Below are 17,511 nucleotides of genomic sequence, written 5' to 3' on the forward strand. Positions count from 1 at the left end.
AAAATACTCCATAACGAGCAAAACTCTTGCATTCAAATTGTACTCGATTAAAGTATGATCAGCAAAATGTACTTAAAAGAGTCGAAAGTAAGAACAAAAGCACTCACTGTGCTGCAGAACGGCCCACGTCAGTGTTATGGTACTATATATTATATAATTGGATTGTTATTACAGATGAATTAACAGGTCAGCAGCATTTTTTTTAAATCTTAAATCTTTAACTGCAACTGTGAAATAACAGCAGTGTAGAAAAAAAGTAGAATATTTAGAAGAGAAGAAGTAAACTATCATAATGATCCTTTCCTTTTCCCTCTCTATCTGATGTCATTATAATATCTGTTGCAACTTGTTTGGGTGCACCTTTCCTTAAGCAACCACAGAGGCACTTCACAATGTTGTTTCTTTGATGAATCGCGAGCCTTCAGCAGCACTTGCTTCAACATGATGTAATTTGTTGGAACAAATTTACATCCTTCCAAGAGAGCCTCCGGGATTACTTCGATCAGTTTCAGTGAAAAGAGTAAAATCCATATGTGGGCATGGAATGTTTGGATCAACCAAATGTAGGTCCTAACACCCACTTCTTCGCCTGCGTTCTGTTAGTTTAACAAATGTTGGTTTGTTTTTTTCCCCCCCCAATCAGATTATCAACTTGTAATTAAGCATCTTTGGATATTCCTGTTCCACTAAAACAACAAAAACATTACAGCACTACAAACTATTGCAAGTCATGTGTAAGATTTCAACATAGCATTTAGAAAAAGAAAGAAACGGAAGAAAAACAACAACAAAAAGTTTAACTGGAGCTCCATACCAAAGGCCACGTATATAGGATTGTGTGTATGAACACAGCTGTCATTACTCAGCATCGGGAGGAGTGTAAGGTGTTATTTAAGACCTGCGTGTCGACAGCACCTACGCAAAATGTTTGGCAAAGTTTCAATCAGTGTGAAAACTCTCCTCCAGGGTGTATGTGGTTTTCCTGTCATGATACAATGAAACACAAACTGACTGAAACTTGAGTAATAACGCTGAGATGAACAGACAGGGATGATCTAAAATTAGCATGTATTTGTGAGCAAATAAAGTTTTTTTATTACTTACTTATAATACTTTTTTTTTTTTTTTTTTTACTATGTCTCTTGTTGGCACTCTCTCTATGCTGCTGTAATCCTGTAAATTTCCCCGCTGCGGGACTAATAAAGGATTATCTTATTTTATACTGTGGTTATAGTTTTAAAAAAAGGAACCTCTACTTAATATCTCATCTATGGAATAAACAGCCACAGGGAAAAAAAGAAGTATAAACAAGGCCCTTTAATATAGTAACATTTACAGCAGATAACAGAATGAACATGATGTGGGGGAATATATGTTATACACAGATGCATTGGGGAAAAAAAAGTTTTCCTTTTCACATTTTAACACTGACTTTTTTTGGAAGAATGCCATTTCGGTTCAAACCTACATGCAAAGGCCCCCTCTGTATGAAATACAAAAAACAATAAATATGATTATACGGGATTAAGACTGCCATGGCAAATCGTATTCTGGGTATACATTAACAGATATTTAACATTTTCAGTGCCGTTTCAAATGACTCACACTTGTAAATGTACATAGAGTAGTTACATGGGGATCGTTATAGTAGTATACATGGTAAATGACTCCAGAGACCTACAGTATAGCTCAAAAGGCTGAGAAGATTAATGCTCTGCTGTTAACCCTGACGCATCAGTGGACTCACATCAGGGATCATTTTAATAAGAGTATATATTATTACATTGCATGTTAGCATACTGATGTTTTCATAGCACGTTACGTTTTTTTGTTTTTTTTAAGTCGCTGTTGCACTTTTAACTTTTCCACAAATGTTAAACCCTCATAAATCCATATAAAATGGCTAAAAACTACATTCTTATGTACATAAACAGCCGGGAAAAAGGCAATGGATGCCAGCGGAGGAACAGAAATGCACATGCAAGCACCAAAATCCCAACCACTATTAATTGCTAGTGACTGGCTGGTTACAATAATACAAGTCCAGAAAATTGGAAGGCTTTCCAGACAAACAGTAGCAGCTTAAACAGAAATGGAATGCTAAGATATGGCCCATAAAAGAGAGATGAAAATCTAAGACTGGTGAAACAGTAACGTGTTTAAGCTGTTGATAGGGGTGCATGCTGATGCCAACCGACTGTGCCCTCATCGAGTGGTTCTCAAATGGGGGTACGTGTACCCCTGGGGGTACGTGAAGGCACTCCAGGGGGTACGTGAGAATTTTTTTAAAATATATTTAAAATTAGCATCCATTCAAAAATCCTTTAAAAATAGTTATTTAATAAATATTCACTAAAAATATAAGTTCATAAACTGAATTCAATGCAACAATGCAACCTTCAGTGTTGACAGTTTAATAAATCAGACACTGATGGCACAGCGCTGTGTATTACATATTTTTTTTCCTCAACCAAAAATGCTTTGCGCTGAAAGTTGAGGACCACTGACTTAACAGATAAACACATGCTCGGATAACTTCAAACTGAAATGTTGTCGCCACAGTCTTCTGAGAACATTACGATTGTGTGACTGATAAGGGTGTTTTTGCAAAGAGACAGGAAGAGATAAGACAGAGTAGAGCAGGGCTTCAGAATGCGACACCGTCGACTGAAGAGTGACACAATAATGAATATGTGGTCGAAACGATATTTTAGCTTTTAGGTTTACAGATGGCTTCACTGGGGTAGACTGCCAGGCCATGATACCCTCTTATATTTGATGCCTCCACTAGGAACGGGGATTTTTAATCTTTAATTATAACTGAGAAAAACAGTGGGACTGTTCCAGCTGTTCTATTATTTGCTTAAACCCACTTAAAAATGACATCTACATTACTGATGATTATTTATCAAATATCTCATTGTGTACATTTTTTTTGTAAAAGCCCCAAATGGTCCATTCCACAATATTGTTGCAATATCGATACTATGATCCATGAACCTGACTGACCATTTAGTTGACTTAATTATTATTGGGTAAAATACCCCATCTCAAATAGTATCAATTTATCAAGTTAAAACAAAATAGATGTGAAGACCAGGACATCTCTGCAGAATGACAATACTTCATTTAAAATGGTATTTTGCTTTTAACAAATACACCCTGCAGCCTTAGATCCATTTCCATCTATTTGAGCAGCTCAGTGAGTTGGCAAAAGCATGCTTAATTAGAAACTGAAGATAATTCAACAGCAAATCCAATCTCTTATGTGTGAAACTATAAAAAAAAAACAAAAAAAAACTCACGATCAGAGTCGTAATGTAACAGTAAGTCTGGACTAAAATCCAGGTATGAACTATCTTGAACAGCAGCAGCAGCAGCGACTCAGTTGATGGTTGAGTGTGTGTTCAAGGCACTTATATTTTGAAAAGTGAGGAAACAGCTCTTGTCCACTTCTGCCATCAATTTCCCAAATGAATACGGGAAGTTAACAACCCAGCATCTCCCTGTGCCAAGAACAACCTGTAAGCTACTGCTGCTGCTTTTTGGATGACTGAAGAAAACGATCACTGTTGATGAATGTACAGTGGATACTTCAATCATCATTATTATTCTTTTTTTTCCATCACAACAGTGTAAAGCATTAACAAATGCCAGATATAAACAAATCTCCAAGGCTAGCACTATATGTAGCCTGAGTGTTCACTTCAACAGCATGGAACAGAGATGACCTCATCCGCCACGTTCAGAAACGACAAACGCCGTATTCCATGTTTTTCATCCGGAGACGGTCTCGTGGTTTTGAATACCGACAATCAGTTCCTCCTCAATCATGCCCTACACACAGTCCACAACTGAGCTGTCATCCTCCTCAGCTCCCCACTCCCCAAACCTCATCTGAGGGGACGGAGCTGCCGGGTGGAGGTTGTTAATGTCGTCCATGGCGTCCGGGTCCGTGTCATCGCTGGCACCGATCCCCATGTGACCGCCTTCCTCCCGGTGCGTGCGGATGTGCTTCCGCAGCGCTGCGGGCTCCTTGAAGGTGCGGTTGCAGAAGGGGCAGCAGCACGGCCTCTCTCCGGTGTGGATGAGCTGGTGGTGTTTGAGATGCTGCAGGCGGCTAAGGCGCTTCCCACAGATGGCGCACACATACGGTTTCTCTCCGGTGTGCGTGCGCCGGTGTTTGCGCAAACCGTCCAAGTGGCGGAAGCAGTTTCCACACTCGGAGCAGGAGTACGGCTTCTCCCCCGTGTGTATGCGCAGATGGGTTTTGAGCGCCCCTGACTCGCGGAAGCGACGGCCACAGACCGCGCACGGGTAGGGCTTCTCTCCGGTGTGGATGCGGATGTGCTTCTTCAAGCTGGAGATCAGACGGAAGGTCTTTCCACACTCCAAGCAGTGGTGAGGCCGATCTAAGGCGGGCTCTGCTGCTGTGTCAGAGGCCGAAGGTCCCGCAGAGTCCTCCGCTCTGCCTGGTGACACACTGTCTACTCTCCCGGCTCCAGCAGTCCTGGCCAATTGCTTCTGTCCATCAAGTCCGCCCTGCTGCAAGGCACTGCTGCATTCTCGCACAGGTCTTTGGTGACGTAGAGGTTGAGTAAAGGAGCGCTGGGAAGCTCCCTCCCCTCCGACTTGAACGTAGCCGAGGTCGCCGTCCCCGGCTCTGTTGTCATTACGCAACCCAGGCTCCTTGCTGCTGGGCTGACAAGAGCCTGAGGGGGGTCCCTGCTCCTCTTTAATCTCAAACCCAGATGCTCCACCTGGTCCCTGAGACTGCCTCTCATCTTAAAGCAAATAGAAAGATGCAGAGACGGTTAATCAATCAATTAAATCAAACTTTTACTTCAGACTTCGGGTTTCAGATAAGACAATTACATTAACTGTAGAAGCATTACTATATCAAAACACAAAAATAAATCCATATGTCCATTCAAAGCAAGGTTTTGATTAATCTGCTTTGACACACAGTCAAAGGAAACACAGATTATTAAGTACAACACACACACTGCACACATTGGATATCCTCAAGAAGTACTACTCTGAGCCTTCCGCTTAGCACTTATTGTATTCCTATTAGTTTGTTGCACTTATTGTATTTGTATCAGTTTGTTGCACTTATTGTATTCATATTAGTTTGTTGCACTTATTGTATTCATATTAGTCTGTTGCACTTATTGTATTCGTATTAGTTTGTTTCTGTACTTTTGCTCTGGTTTATGCTCTTAGATGCTTGTTTAAAGAAAGGAGATGCACTTGTGACTTCTGGTGACTAGTAGTTCTCTTGAATACCTATGTTGAATGGATAAAAGCGTCTGCTAAATGACTGTAATGTAATGTAATGTAATGTAATGTAATGTAATATCTACCTCTGCTGGAATCGGAGCACATGTGAGATGTGTTGGAAGTGAAGGAGTCCAGAGCGTGGTTAGTCACAGAGCCATCCGGCTGGATCGAAAGCTGGCACATTTTGTAGTCATCTCTTGGCTCGAACCCATGAAGAGAGTCATCCACGGAACCACCCAGACCCAAGTCCACGCCGGCTCCGTTCACATTCCGGCCGTTCTGGTGGTCCCGGTCGAGGTCAGAGGTCATCGAAGCCATGGAGGACAGCGAGGGGGCGAAGACGGACTGCCCGATGGACTGGGGTCCGGTGTAGGAGATCTGGAGCTGGTCTATGAGCTTCTGAGCACTACACAGACACTCCTGCAGCGTCTTCAGCTCCCTCTCCGACACCTCCAGCCTCACCTTCAGCCTCTCGTTCTCCTGCTCCTTGTGCAGCAGCTCCTGCTGGGTCTCGTTGAGCACCAGCACCACCTCGCCGAGCAGAGTGTCCACAGCGGCGGACATGGCAGTCTGGATGGTCGGAGCGAGCCGGGACTTCAGGGACGTCACGGTCACGCCGCCCTGCGGAGCTCCGGAGGTCCGGTCGGGGATGTTGATGATGCTCTGTTTGCGGTTCCCACTGTGGATAGAGCTGTTTGCAGGAGACGCGTCCATGCTGCCTGCATAGCCCGTCCTCCTGGAAGTCATGGTCGTGATGGAGTTTACCTGCGTTTACCTGCAAACTCAACAAAGTCCAAAAGAAATGTGAACACACTGGGTGGGTTTTAATGCTGGCGGAGCTGACAAGAAAATGAAAACAAGCGCGCCTCCCTGCAGGGCCCGGCCTCCCGCGGAGCTACACGCTAGCAGGCGAGCTTTCAGACTCTTTAAACACAAGACAGTCGAGGAGTCAAGAGACGTGTGCGTGCAAAATCCCGCGACTCCTGCGGGTGACACGACACGTGCGGGGTGGTCACGAACAAGTCCGTTATGTTATTGTTGTCCCGAGACTTTCATACCGTGGGCCTCTCAGCTGCGACTCACCCATTTCCCTCAGCTTCCGTCCAGAACTCGGGCCAAAAAAAACTGTAAACGCTGAGGCCCGTCGCACAGGGATGACGTCATTGGAGAGGGGTTTTTTTCTGTCTGTGCCCTGGGTGATGACTTGAAGAGAGGGGGAGGAGGAGTGGTGTGGCTTTCCCTTACCTTTAATTAAATACGATTTTGCATACAGTACCAGTTAAAAAGTGTGGACACACCTTCTCATTCAACTACTTTGAAGAATCTAAAATATAAAACATATTCTGGTTTGTTGAGCATTTGTTTGTTTACCACATAATTCCATATGTGTTCCTTCATAGTTTGGATGTCTTCAATATTAATCTACAATGTAGAAACAAAATAAAAATAAAAATAAAGAAAAACCATTGAATGAGTTTTCAATGGTTTTCTTTATTGTTTAAGGTGTGTCCAAACATTTGACTGGTACTGTAGCTAAAAATATGTTTGTGGTCATTTACATACATTCTCTGCCAGCAAGCTCTGAGAAGTTTTTCAACTGTAAAATGTTATGGTCTGTCTTGGCCACATTTTTTAAAATAACACAAATAAAGACAATGACCAAAAAAAAAATGTGTATGTTCTGTATTTCTTATATTGTCAAATATCTACAGTACCAGTCAAAAGTTTGGACACACCTTCTCATTCAACTACTTTGAAGAATCTAAAATATAAAACATATTCTGGTTTGTTGAGCATTTGTTTGTTTACCACATAATTCCATATGTGTTCCTTCATAGTTTGGATGTCTTCAATATTAATCTACAATGTAGAAAACAATAAAAAAAATAAAGAAAAAACATTGAATGAGAAGGTGTGTCCAAACTTTTGACTGGTACTGTACATTCTGACAGATTTAACTACATAACATCATATAAACTCATTAAAACTACACCATTCAAATGTTACATACACAGTAATGCATCCATAAGGTTATAATAATCCAAAATATGGCTAATGTTATTTATAATTCTTGCTACTTTATTGTTTAACTATTTTTACTCCATTATAATTATTTGACAGCCTAATAGCCTAATAACTACTGCAGATGAATGTTGAAATACAATATATAGGCCTAAGTATAATAGAAAGTATGATACAGTACCAGTCAAAAGTTTGGACACACCTTCTCATTCAACTACTTTGAAGAATCTAAAATATAAAACATATTCTGGTTTGTTGAGCATTTGTTTGTTTACCACATAATTCCATATGTGTTCATTCATAGTTTGGATGTCTTCAATATTAATCTACAATGTAGAAAAAATAAAAAATAAAGAAAAAATTGAATGAGAAGGTGTGTCCAAACTTTTGACTGGTACTGTACCTAGCCATTTTCTTTTTCGATAAATCTTGCATAGTAAAAAAATTAAATAAATGTCCAAGTCTGATTGAAGACGTAATTCAGTCTCATTTTGTGTGTGTGCTCAATATTTTTGTCTCCAGCACACATAATTGGGTGAAATGAGCACAATAATCTTAATAAATTATTTTTTTATTTTGTTAATAAGTTTTCCTCGGTTGACCATGGAGTTGGGAAAGATAAATAATGCAGCGATGATACATGATGGACCACATGTTTAACATTTATTGCATCATATTCATCTTGCATACCCACATAGCACGTAGATAACCCTGAAAAATCTCATGATAACTATTTTGCCAAAAGAAACACAATTTCAACACCAAGCAGCTAATGTTACATAATCACACAGCAAAAAAAAAGCCAACTGAGCATACGCTAAACTGGCAGCCAAAGAAGAGGAAAAATAAACTTATCTTTGCTGTTTTGTGATCTGCTAATGGCTACTCCAGTGTCTATGGATCATTTTAATTGAATCCAGCAAACTGTTTTCCTTTGCATAACATGGAGGAGCATTTGTAGTGTGCCTTCCATCAGCATCAGAGAGCCTATCCTCATCCATCCATGTAAGTACGGTGTATGTCTCGTGCTGCTGGATGAATCATGGTACTACACTCATCTTGGAGGGATTGACCATCACTACAGGCAGGTGTCCAACTGGGTCATGGTTTTCTTTGATTGGGAACATGTACAGAGGCCTTTTAAAACAAAACACAAAATGTATGGAATTAATACCATTGGTGACATGTAAATTAAATTAAATGATTTCTAAAGTTACCTGACAACATTTCGCAAGGCACAGATGGTACACAAATCTACCCAAATGGCCACCCTTAACATGCCCCGACTTAAACCTCTCCAGCTTTGTGCTTACATATACCCAGTAACAGTCTAATGCCTACACTTCTGCAAAAATCTCACAAGTGTTACCTTTATTATGATACCAAGATTATTCAAAGAAACATTACACTACATTACATTACAGTCATTTAGCAGACGCTTTTATCCAAAGCGACTTACAAGTGTATTCAACATAGGTATTCAAGAGAACTACTAGTCACCAGAAGTCATAAGTGCATCTCCTTTCTTAAACAAGCATCTAAGAGCATAAACCAGAGCAAAAGTATAGTGCAGAAACAAACTAATACGAATACAATAAGTGCTAAGCGGAAGGCTCAGGGTAGTACTTCTTGAAGTGGTGAGAAACCTTGTAGGCGCAGACACACCTCACATTTTGAGCATCATATTTTATTGCTCGGGCTAGGGGCATAGTGTTTAAGAGGTTGATATCTAATTGTACAATAGAAACAAGAACGAATTAAATAACCCTAACCCTAAATTAACCAATCAAAAGACAAAGTTCGGTCTCGTAGCCTATTATTTATACCATTATTTATCTTTTTTTCTATCTTGCAGCATATGTCTTTTGTTGCAAGTCTAATGAGAAAATATCACATGGCTTTATAGCTCACCAAAAAAAAGTCTTAGTGACCTGTATGTGACGAGTTGGGACGAAAACGTGTGGGAAGCCGGGTTAGTAACTTGTTTATTTTATTCAAGCCTGACTCCATGTCTGACAAATGTATTTTTCTTTTCTTTTTTTCAGTTGAGTCCATGAGCAGGTGTACTATCCATCCACAGCTCATGGGGCGGCTGTGGCACATGAGGTAGAGCGCTTGACCCGCAACCACAACGTCGGTGGCTCGAATTCCTCTACAGGCAACATGCCGAGGTGTCCTTGAGCGAGACACCTAACCCCAAAATTGCTCCACAGGCACTTCATTGCAGCCCACTGCTCCTCTGGGATGGGTCAAATGCAGAGAGCCGAATTTCCCCCTTGTGGGACTAATAAAGGCTTAATTATTATTATTTGTCAGCATGTAAGTTGCTATTCGGGGTGAAATGCGGTCCAAACTTCATGGCAGTGCAGCAGCCATTTGCTGAGTAAAAGCAGAAGTTTTGCTCTTTTCAATCTAAAATGATACTTCTAGGGTTCTAAATTTAAACGCCCGCAGATCATCGACCTCTCAGTGGGTTATGAAAACTCTGACATTGACGGACACGATTACAGTTTATCCCACAGAATGCTGGATGCTGGATGCCGTTAAACTGGCCAAATGTGTCATGAACTCCCTGATGCTTCGCAGATGAACCGTTCAGTGTCACAGTGCAATCCATCATGAAAACTAATTACTGTCAACTACACCCAGTTGTGTAACTGAAAAGGCACAGACCTCGCCTGCCTCTTGTTATTTTGGGCTCTAGGAGGCAGTATAGACTGTTTTAATATGACTGATACTGAGGTCAAGCCCTACATTAATGATCTCCCATTAGACTCCTCACTAACATAAATATACTAAGCACATTAACAAGTTTAATTCAAACAAATGCTTTTTTAATTAGGCTATTATTATTTATTCAGAAAGATGAGGTGAATCATTTGGCAATACAGTCCACTGATTACTTGCCCAAAGAATAAATTGAAAGTGAAAATGTGTCGCAGCGCTTCATTCCTGCATCTATTTAACAGCAGCTGGATCTTTTAGAGTTGAAATACATTTTCTCAAAGTGAACTAGTAAAATAGAACCTTGTTAATTCTAGTTTGATGTGTGGGACAAAGTTGGCACCTCAAGTTTTTTTCCCCCAAGGCTGTTGAAAAAATAATGATTTACTTGACCGTTCATTTGTGAAATTTGCCAATAGCCAAAATGTTGGCATGATCTTATTTTACTGTGCATGGCAGCTATAAAGCAAACAATCATGTTACTTGTTCTACAGATCTTACTATAACAGAACCTTGTAGAATTCATTTTAGCTGCTTTCATTTAATTGAATCCATACACACTCTTTCCTGATGAGGAAAGAAGGCCCATCCCAGCCACACAGTGGTTGGGGAAAAAGTGGCGTGGTCCATACCAAAGAGAGGCAGGGCATTGTGGGATTATGTAACAAACCGGCTAACATTTACCATCTGCTGGAATTCGTATCACTTCCAGAGTAACAACATAAATATTTCTTAGTCAGTGACTTCACCTCTGCTTCCGACTCACTCATATAGCCCGTCACACCATCTTTGTTCCTATGAAGTCATTAAATAGTTTGTGTCACAGTTTTTTTTACAGACCAACTGACTCACTTCAGCATAAACATTAATTATCATTAAATCAAGCTAAAATAGATACATGTTTTTCACTATCAGAGTTGGATGTAATACATAAACACAACCTGTATCCTATAAACCCACATCCCTGCATGAAAATATGTGCATGTCCTCAACACTTACACACCCACACTCTTTCCCATCTGTGCTGACCCAAACACTATTTACTCAAGTACACACAAATGTCTTACAAGACAGAAAGAAAATATACAATAATGATATAATATAAAAGTAATAAATCATTTATCTTGGGGAAAAGTAGCTTTTATGATGTTATACCCCTCAACATGTTGGTTCCTGCTGAATCATATGAAGTAGAGAAAATGTGAAAATTATAGCAGGATTATGGCACATACAGTCAGTAAAATGTGAACTGACATTATCAGTTAAGCAAACTTTGAGATGTTGTTTCCCAGCAGCTGACAGAACTAATGTCTTCTGCGTCAGGACAATGCGAGCTAATTGTGGTCACTTTTTCTGAAGACTGAGCTCAAAATCAGGGTGGAGATGTGAGCGTTTAGGATTTAGGTCAACAGCTGTCACATGAAGTTGCTTTTCAAATTGTCTCATTAACAAAACATCTTGTTCCTGGAAGCGCTGAGAGGAGTTTTCTTGTCATGATGTTGGTGTTATCTCAAGTAAGTTAAAACCACTTTTTTAACCTCTCATTTGAATCTGTTGCAGTTTTTCTAAGATAAGTACCAGCATGGCTCTTTCACACTTTACAAATCATTTCGGGTACAAGTCCAGTCTGGTTAATTTCCGGCCTTTTGGCGAACAGATGCACAACCGTTTAAATCCTTTCAGTTTTGCTGCAGTGTCTGGAGTAAAGTCATACATTTGATTTAGGTGAAAGGTTGTGTGGCTAAACTGGGATATACAGTATGGAGCCACTAGCATATGTCAGTGATGATACATTCCAATGAATCAAAGCCCTGACACAGAGGTTTCACTGTCCTGTTAAATCTCTCCTCTGCCCTAAAAGGAAAACAAGAGCTCATTAACAAGCGAGACACGCTCTGAAAAACCTGCACACCACGTGGGAATGTAACGGGAATCCACGTGGTTCACTTCACCAGTAGCAGTAACTAATAGCAGACTATAGGAATACCACTTAACTACAGGCACAGTCAGTCACTCGCATTACTAGACCATTTATCAAGGAGGAGGGGATCTGGAGCAGAAGAGTCAGGAATAAGTGGGGGACTGTGGGAGGGCAGAAAGAAGGAGGTGGTTGTTGGGGAGAAGGGAATCATATAAAGGTGGAGAGAGCAAGAAAGGGAGCAAGTGGAGGAAAGACGAGGAATAAGGAGCTCCTTTGACATTTTCATAGAGATTTCAAACTTTTGCAAACAACAGGTAAGTTCATATCTTTTAATATTTTATATATTTTTACTCTTAACGTAAACGAGCAGAGCTTAGCTGTGGCAAAAGAGACAAAGAACACAGAGGACATTAGTATTCAATGAAAGCTCCAGTTCTGTTATAAACCCAGTTAAACACAGTTTTATATTATGAGATTTTTTTGAATGGTCTTCATTGTTATCTCTGTATGCATGCCCAGCGGAGAGCATATTTCAGGTATGTTTGTGTGGATTATTGTGGAAATCGCTCAGGCAGATTTCCTGTAACTGGATCCTGATGATAGGGCTGGGTTGGACTCGGGTGTGTAGGCATGTGGACTTGTTGTGCAATACCGTCTGGAATGCTGAATTAGAGTGAAGTACCTCCAAATCTTAACAAAAGAGGATTATTCCTCGCAGCTATGTAAACAAGACCATAAATCATTGGCAAACATGCCACAAAATAATACATTTCAACTAATTAAGTGTGCACAGTATTTCATGTGCTTACTCAAGAGTAAAAACAGTGTGCTCTGGTTTTGAGGAAACAGTTTATGCTAGGTGTGTTATTCAGGCACACATTTAAGCCATTTGTTTCATTCCCTGCAGTCATATAGTCTCTAAACGACACAGCATCAGCAGAGAAGTAACTCTATGTCCTCGTTCAGGCTCTTTCATGCAAGAAAAAAATGCAACTGACATTCTGAATGTGCATTTGGTTGCAAACCCAAGGGGCTGATACTTTTCATTCCTATGCACAGAAGTAAAAAAATAGATTTCCAACTAACTGATGGAATTTTACTTTGTATGATCTCCAGACATCTCAATGGCTGCCAGCAGGGACCTCGCTTTTCCCCTGGCGATCGTTTGCTTGGTTCTCATCAGGAGCTACTCTCCCCAGCCTACGACATCACAAGTTGTAGAGAAGAATCCCATAAGACCTGTGACACCACACGGGATAGAGACCAAGAACAATGTGTTTTCCGACAATGATTACAATATATACGATGAACCAGTCACCCCTAATACACGGGACAAAGTGTCTCCAATCGTAGGGCCCCGTAAGCGATGTGACTACAATACCTGTCTTGAGAGTCAGATCCCCTGTGCTAAACTATCCCTGACCGGATGCTTGTGTCCAGGGTTCACTTTACATAACGTGGTTCCAGAGGCTCCCAACCTGAAATCAGTGTCCTGGAACGGCTCAGAGGTTGTTGCTCAGTGGTGTGCACCTCTTTCATACATAACAACTTATATTGTGACAGTAGGGGGGGAAGAGAGGCAGAGGTTTGGGGAGGACAAAAGGAGCGGCGGACTGGGACACGTCGACCCCCTCACAGAGGTTTGTGTGGTTGCAGTGAACGATGCTGGAGACAGTGAAGGATCCTGTATGAAGTACCAGTCCAGAGGCATCAGTCTGCCTATGAAAGCGGGACTCATCGGGGGAGCTCTGGTCTTCCTGCTGCTCCTCTTGCTGGCTGTCCTGCTCTGGTGGCGCAAGAAGCAAAGGAAACAGGAGACCAGCATCTCGATGCAGTGAACAAGTCTGGACACTCAGTGAGATAAGGCTCTGTCCCATTAGACCCCTCAGCGACATCACAGCTAATGTGATTACATTATAATGTCTGAGGTTTTCTGCAAAAAGAAGCTTCTTGAAAATGCAGAAGGCAGTGTTCGTCATCACACATGAATATATCTATAAGTGTAAAAGAAAAGTCCTCACGTCCATGATTTGAAATTACAGCTGCAGAAAAATATTGCACTTATTCTCCAAGCGAGACGAAAAACACGACTGTTGTCAAAAATGAGCTGTTTGTTGAACAGATCTCAGGACTTGAAGGAACATCCCAGCATGTAGTCCCTGCTTGCCGCTGCTCATTGTAGTTTAGATCATTAGTTATTGGGATAAAACATGCCAAACCAGCAGTACGATAATTTAAGTATTTCTTCATTCCTTGATGTCAGGGAATTTAAGATTTTTGTTTCTGATTTTTGTTCATTCCTCGAAAAACTACTATTTAACAGAAACAGCCGTGGTCCTGGGAAAACCGTGTATCTCCACATCATTAGGTTTCATGAATTAAGAAAACTGTTTTTAAAAAAATTTAAATAATCAAATTGGGAGATACTTGGTTTTCTTTGAACAGGGAAGGTTATATGATGAATTCAAGATGTCTTGACAGTTTGGAATACAATGAAAATAATGATTTATACCAGACACAAAATAGCCAACAAAAGTTCAAATGATTTTGAATATTTTGATATTATTTGTGGTCTTGGTACAATTATTTAATTTGGGTTAGCTAGCAGTTCTCTGTGAGAGTTGTGTGTATTAAATTACAGAGTGAAACGATTTATGATCGTATGATAGAACTGAAAGTGAATGATGTGCTGTATTATGTTCTGTATTTATGACAATAATTTGTATGCTGCCGTAGAACTTGTACATGTTAAGAGTTCGATTTGACAAGATTCCCTAAAGACTAAAGGGACAAACTGAAGTCTATAGCACAAAAAACAAGACTGACTGTTCAAGCTGAAACTACTGATTATAAAAAGTATGTTAAAGATTATTTCAATTTTTTGGATGGGTGTGGTTTTCTTTCTTAGTCTGAAGTTGTGTCAGCATACTGAGTAAGCACAAGTGTTCAGTGCTGTTTTTTCCCCAACTGTCATACAATCGCCTTTTCACTGGATATGGATTTTGTGGGGCTTGTCTCATTCCAACTGAGACTTCCAGTCATCCAGCACTGAGCTGGTGAGAAGCTTCAGGCATTTATTTTTTTGCCTTGATGAAAAAAGAGAAGAAAGTCCAATATTTAAATCCCTCCCCAGTTTATCTCATGTTCAAGCCTCCATCTGCATGTCTTGCAGCCATGTTATAATTCCTTTTTGCTCTGGCTGCTGCCACGGAGTTGTTCCACTGCTCCTGGCGTCTTTCTTACTCCAACTGCGCTGCATAACTTACATCGCAAAGAGCTGCATGGAAATCATCTAACATCTGTAATTTGGAGACACAACAGATTGTACATTTCAGTGGCTGAAATGGCCTCCAGATGTTGCTTTAATGGCACATTCTCAGCCTGAATGCAGTCGCTATCAAACTGGGAGGGGAAATCTTGACATGAATGGGCCAGTATGAGACCAGATGCAAAATATCATGTTTTTTTTGTAATGTACTTAAACCTGTAAAATAGATTTGACAAGAACTACTATCAGAGCAGTGGGTTTCTGCTGATGGTACCAGAATAGCACAATGTGTACTTATGTATATAATTTCAAAATAAATGTGGTTTGCCTTTTTTTCAATAAACTTTGTATTTTTTAAACTTCCCGATGTTTTTGAATGATCATGAAATAATAATCTAAGCTACCTACTACAGAGAGTTAAAAGTTATGAATTCAGTGATGTCTGATTTTCAACATTAAGTGTTCAGTAGTGATAGTACTGTCACTATTAGGTGTTCAGGCTTGCTTTGCTTCCATAAAAAAAATTGAATTTCTATTTAATATTAGTTATCTTTTCCAATAGAAAATAAGAGCTAAATACAAATAAATCAGATAGGAAGAAAATTACTATTATTTAACGGACATTTATCTCAGATTTATACAGACTATTAGCTATATCTTTTTTTTTTCTCAGTAATGTTTCTGCTCTTGTGAACTGTTTGTCATTTTCAACATCTCAAGTGAAAAACAACGCAGATACAGTCAAAGATAATAATGACTCTCAAAGATTAGTTACGCAGTTTTTTCTTTTTTTCTTTTTAATAATAATAATAATAATAATAATAATAATAATAATACATCTTACTTAAAGAGCGCTTTTCAGAGTACTCAAAGACACTTTACAGACATTTAAAAACAGCATTTAAAAGCTGCACACTAAAAACTTAAAACTTAAAACACACAGCATTAGTCAGACATGAAAAGCAGTTTTTGTAACTGCAGGTCAGCGGCAGGGACGCGTGTTAGGTTCAGGACAGAGTCATGTTGAATCACTGCTATCTCATTCAGTAAACCCGTTAACCCATGTTACTTTTTATGGTGAAGTGGTTGCATACAAAAGAGTGAATCAGCTAAATTCAGGCTGCAGGATTTCACAATAAGATACTTTGTGTTGGCCTCTACCTGCCGACACACAGTTTGTCATGTTAAAACATGACAAACTGTGTGACTAAAACTGACGATGGAGTACGTTTGTATAAGAATGAGTGATTGTGTAGTCTAGGAAATGCTGCTCGACATGTTTCTATGTGTATTCATGAAGTTTTGGATTCTCCCTGCTGGTGTTGCACAATGTTATGCGGCTAATGATGATTAAAAAGACGTAGTTGAGAAATTACTCACCTAATTCACTTCTCTAAACATGGAAATGTCACGCAAGCCATGAAGCAGGCTAGACATTTTTAAGGGGCGTTAAGTAATTAAGGACTTTTATAAGTGTCTTTATAAGTGTCTATTAGTCCCCTTATTGCCAACAGAGGGCAATAAGGTGATTCATATTTAATACTGACAGACGAATGCACTAAAGGGCAGAAAATGGCATCAACACAAAAGCAACATAATCACAATGACAAAGCTGGATCATAGTAGGCCCAGTGTCTATTAACAGCACATGGAAATGAGAGGAGTCAATGCTACATGAGACAAAACAGATCTTCAAAGTGGCCGGCAAAAAAACCCACTGTAAATTAGGAGGTATCAGTAAAAGTATTTAGATCATTAAGCTACAACTGCTTTAACCAATATTTCTTTATTAACAATGTATCAAAATGTGCTGGGTTCAAAATGCTACTAACGTTACAGGAATAATCACCCACAAAATGACCATTTGTGTATCAATCAATCACCCTGTGTTTACTAAAGTTGTTCTCGCATGTCTCCAGAGAGAATAAAAAATCAAAAAATGCATTTGTGCTAATTTTAAATAATACCATTTTGGAGATGACGCATGTGATTGGGAAATGAGCACACGACTGGATAAATGAGACTTGGATTATACTTCATGAGGTGTGTGAGATTTTGTAAAATTATGTTTTTAATGTAAAATTATGTTTTTACAAAGTAACACAGAGTGAGTAACTGATATAAGGTTATTTTGTGTGTGAAGTATTCCTTTAATGTACAAATAGTTTCAGTACAATTTACTTAAAGTACCAAAAGAAAAAGCACTCAGTATGGAGAGTAACCCATGTCTGTTTTATGTTATTAAAGCATTAACATGTAATTGCTAATGAACTATAAAAAAAAAACTAAATCT

General features: G+C 39.7%; 2 protein-coding genes across 2 annotated transcripts; one reads left to right on the forward strand and one right to left on the reverse strand.

The window, feature by feature from the left end:
• Nucleotides 1-1,317: 1,317 nt before the first annotated feature.
• si:ch1073-224n8.1 (zinc finger protein 345) lies at nt 1,318-6,403 on the reverse strand. The gene is made up of 2 exons (XM_054625151.1): nt 5,367-6,403; nt 1,318-4,784 (listed from the first exon to the last, which is right to left on the reverse strand). Exons 1-2 carry the CDS (start codon nt 6,028-6,030, stop codon nt 3,838-3,840), a joined length of 1,611 nt encoding a protein of 536 aa, XP_054481126.1. The 5' UTR covers nt 6,031-6,403; the 3' UTR covers nt 1,318-3,837.
• A 5,774-nt stretch (nt 6,404-12,177) lies between these two features.
• Nucleotides 12,178-15,535, forward strand: LOC129113977 (LRRN4 C-terminal-like protein). The gene is made up of 2 exons (XM_054626470.1): nt 12,178-12,264; nt 13,067-15,535. Exon 2 carries the CDS (start codon nt 13,075-13,077, stop codon nt 13,786-13,788), a length of 714 nt encoding a protein of 237 aa, XP_054482445.1. The 5' UTR covers nt 12,178-12,264; nt 13,067-13,074; the 3' UTR covers nt 13,789-15,535.
• Nucleotides 15,536-17,511: the final 1,976 nt, after the last annotated feature.

This window comes from Anoplopoma fimbria, chromosome 24 (genome assembly GCF_027596085.1).
Source record: "Anoplopoma fimbria isolate UVic2021 breed Golden Eagle Sablefish chromosome 24, Afim_UVic_2022, whole genome shotgun sequence".
Taxonomy (NCBI): Eukaryota; Metazoa; Chordata; class Actinopteri; order Perciformes; family Anoplopomatidae; genus Anoplopoma; species Anoplopoma fimbria.

Bases quoted from the DNA above. Each gene is read 5' to 3' on its own strand.
- LOC129113977 (XM_054626470.1), top strand. From the start codon at position 13,075: ATGGCTGCCAGCAGGGACCTCGCTTTTCCCCTGGCGATCGTTTGCTTG.
- si:ch1073-224n8.1 (XM_054625151.1), bottom strand. From the start codon at position 6,030: ATGACTTCCAGGAGGACGGGCTATGCAGGCAGCATGGACGCGTCTCCT. The intron at 4,785-5,366 runs GTAGATATTACA...ATTTGCTTTAAG, and splicing joins GTGCTCCGATTCCAGCAGAG to ATGAGAGGCAGTCTCAGGGA.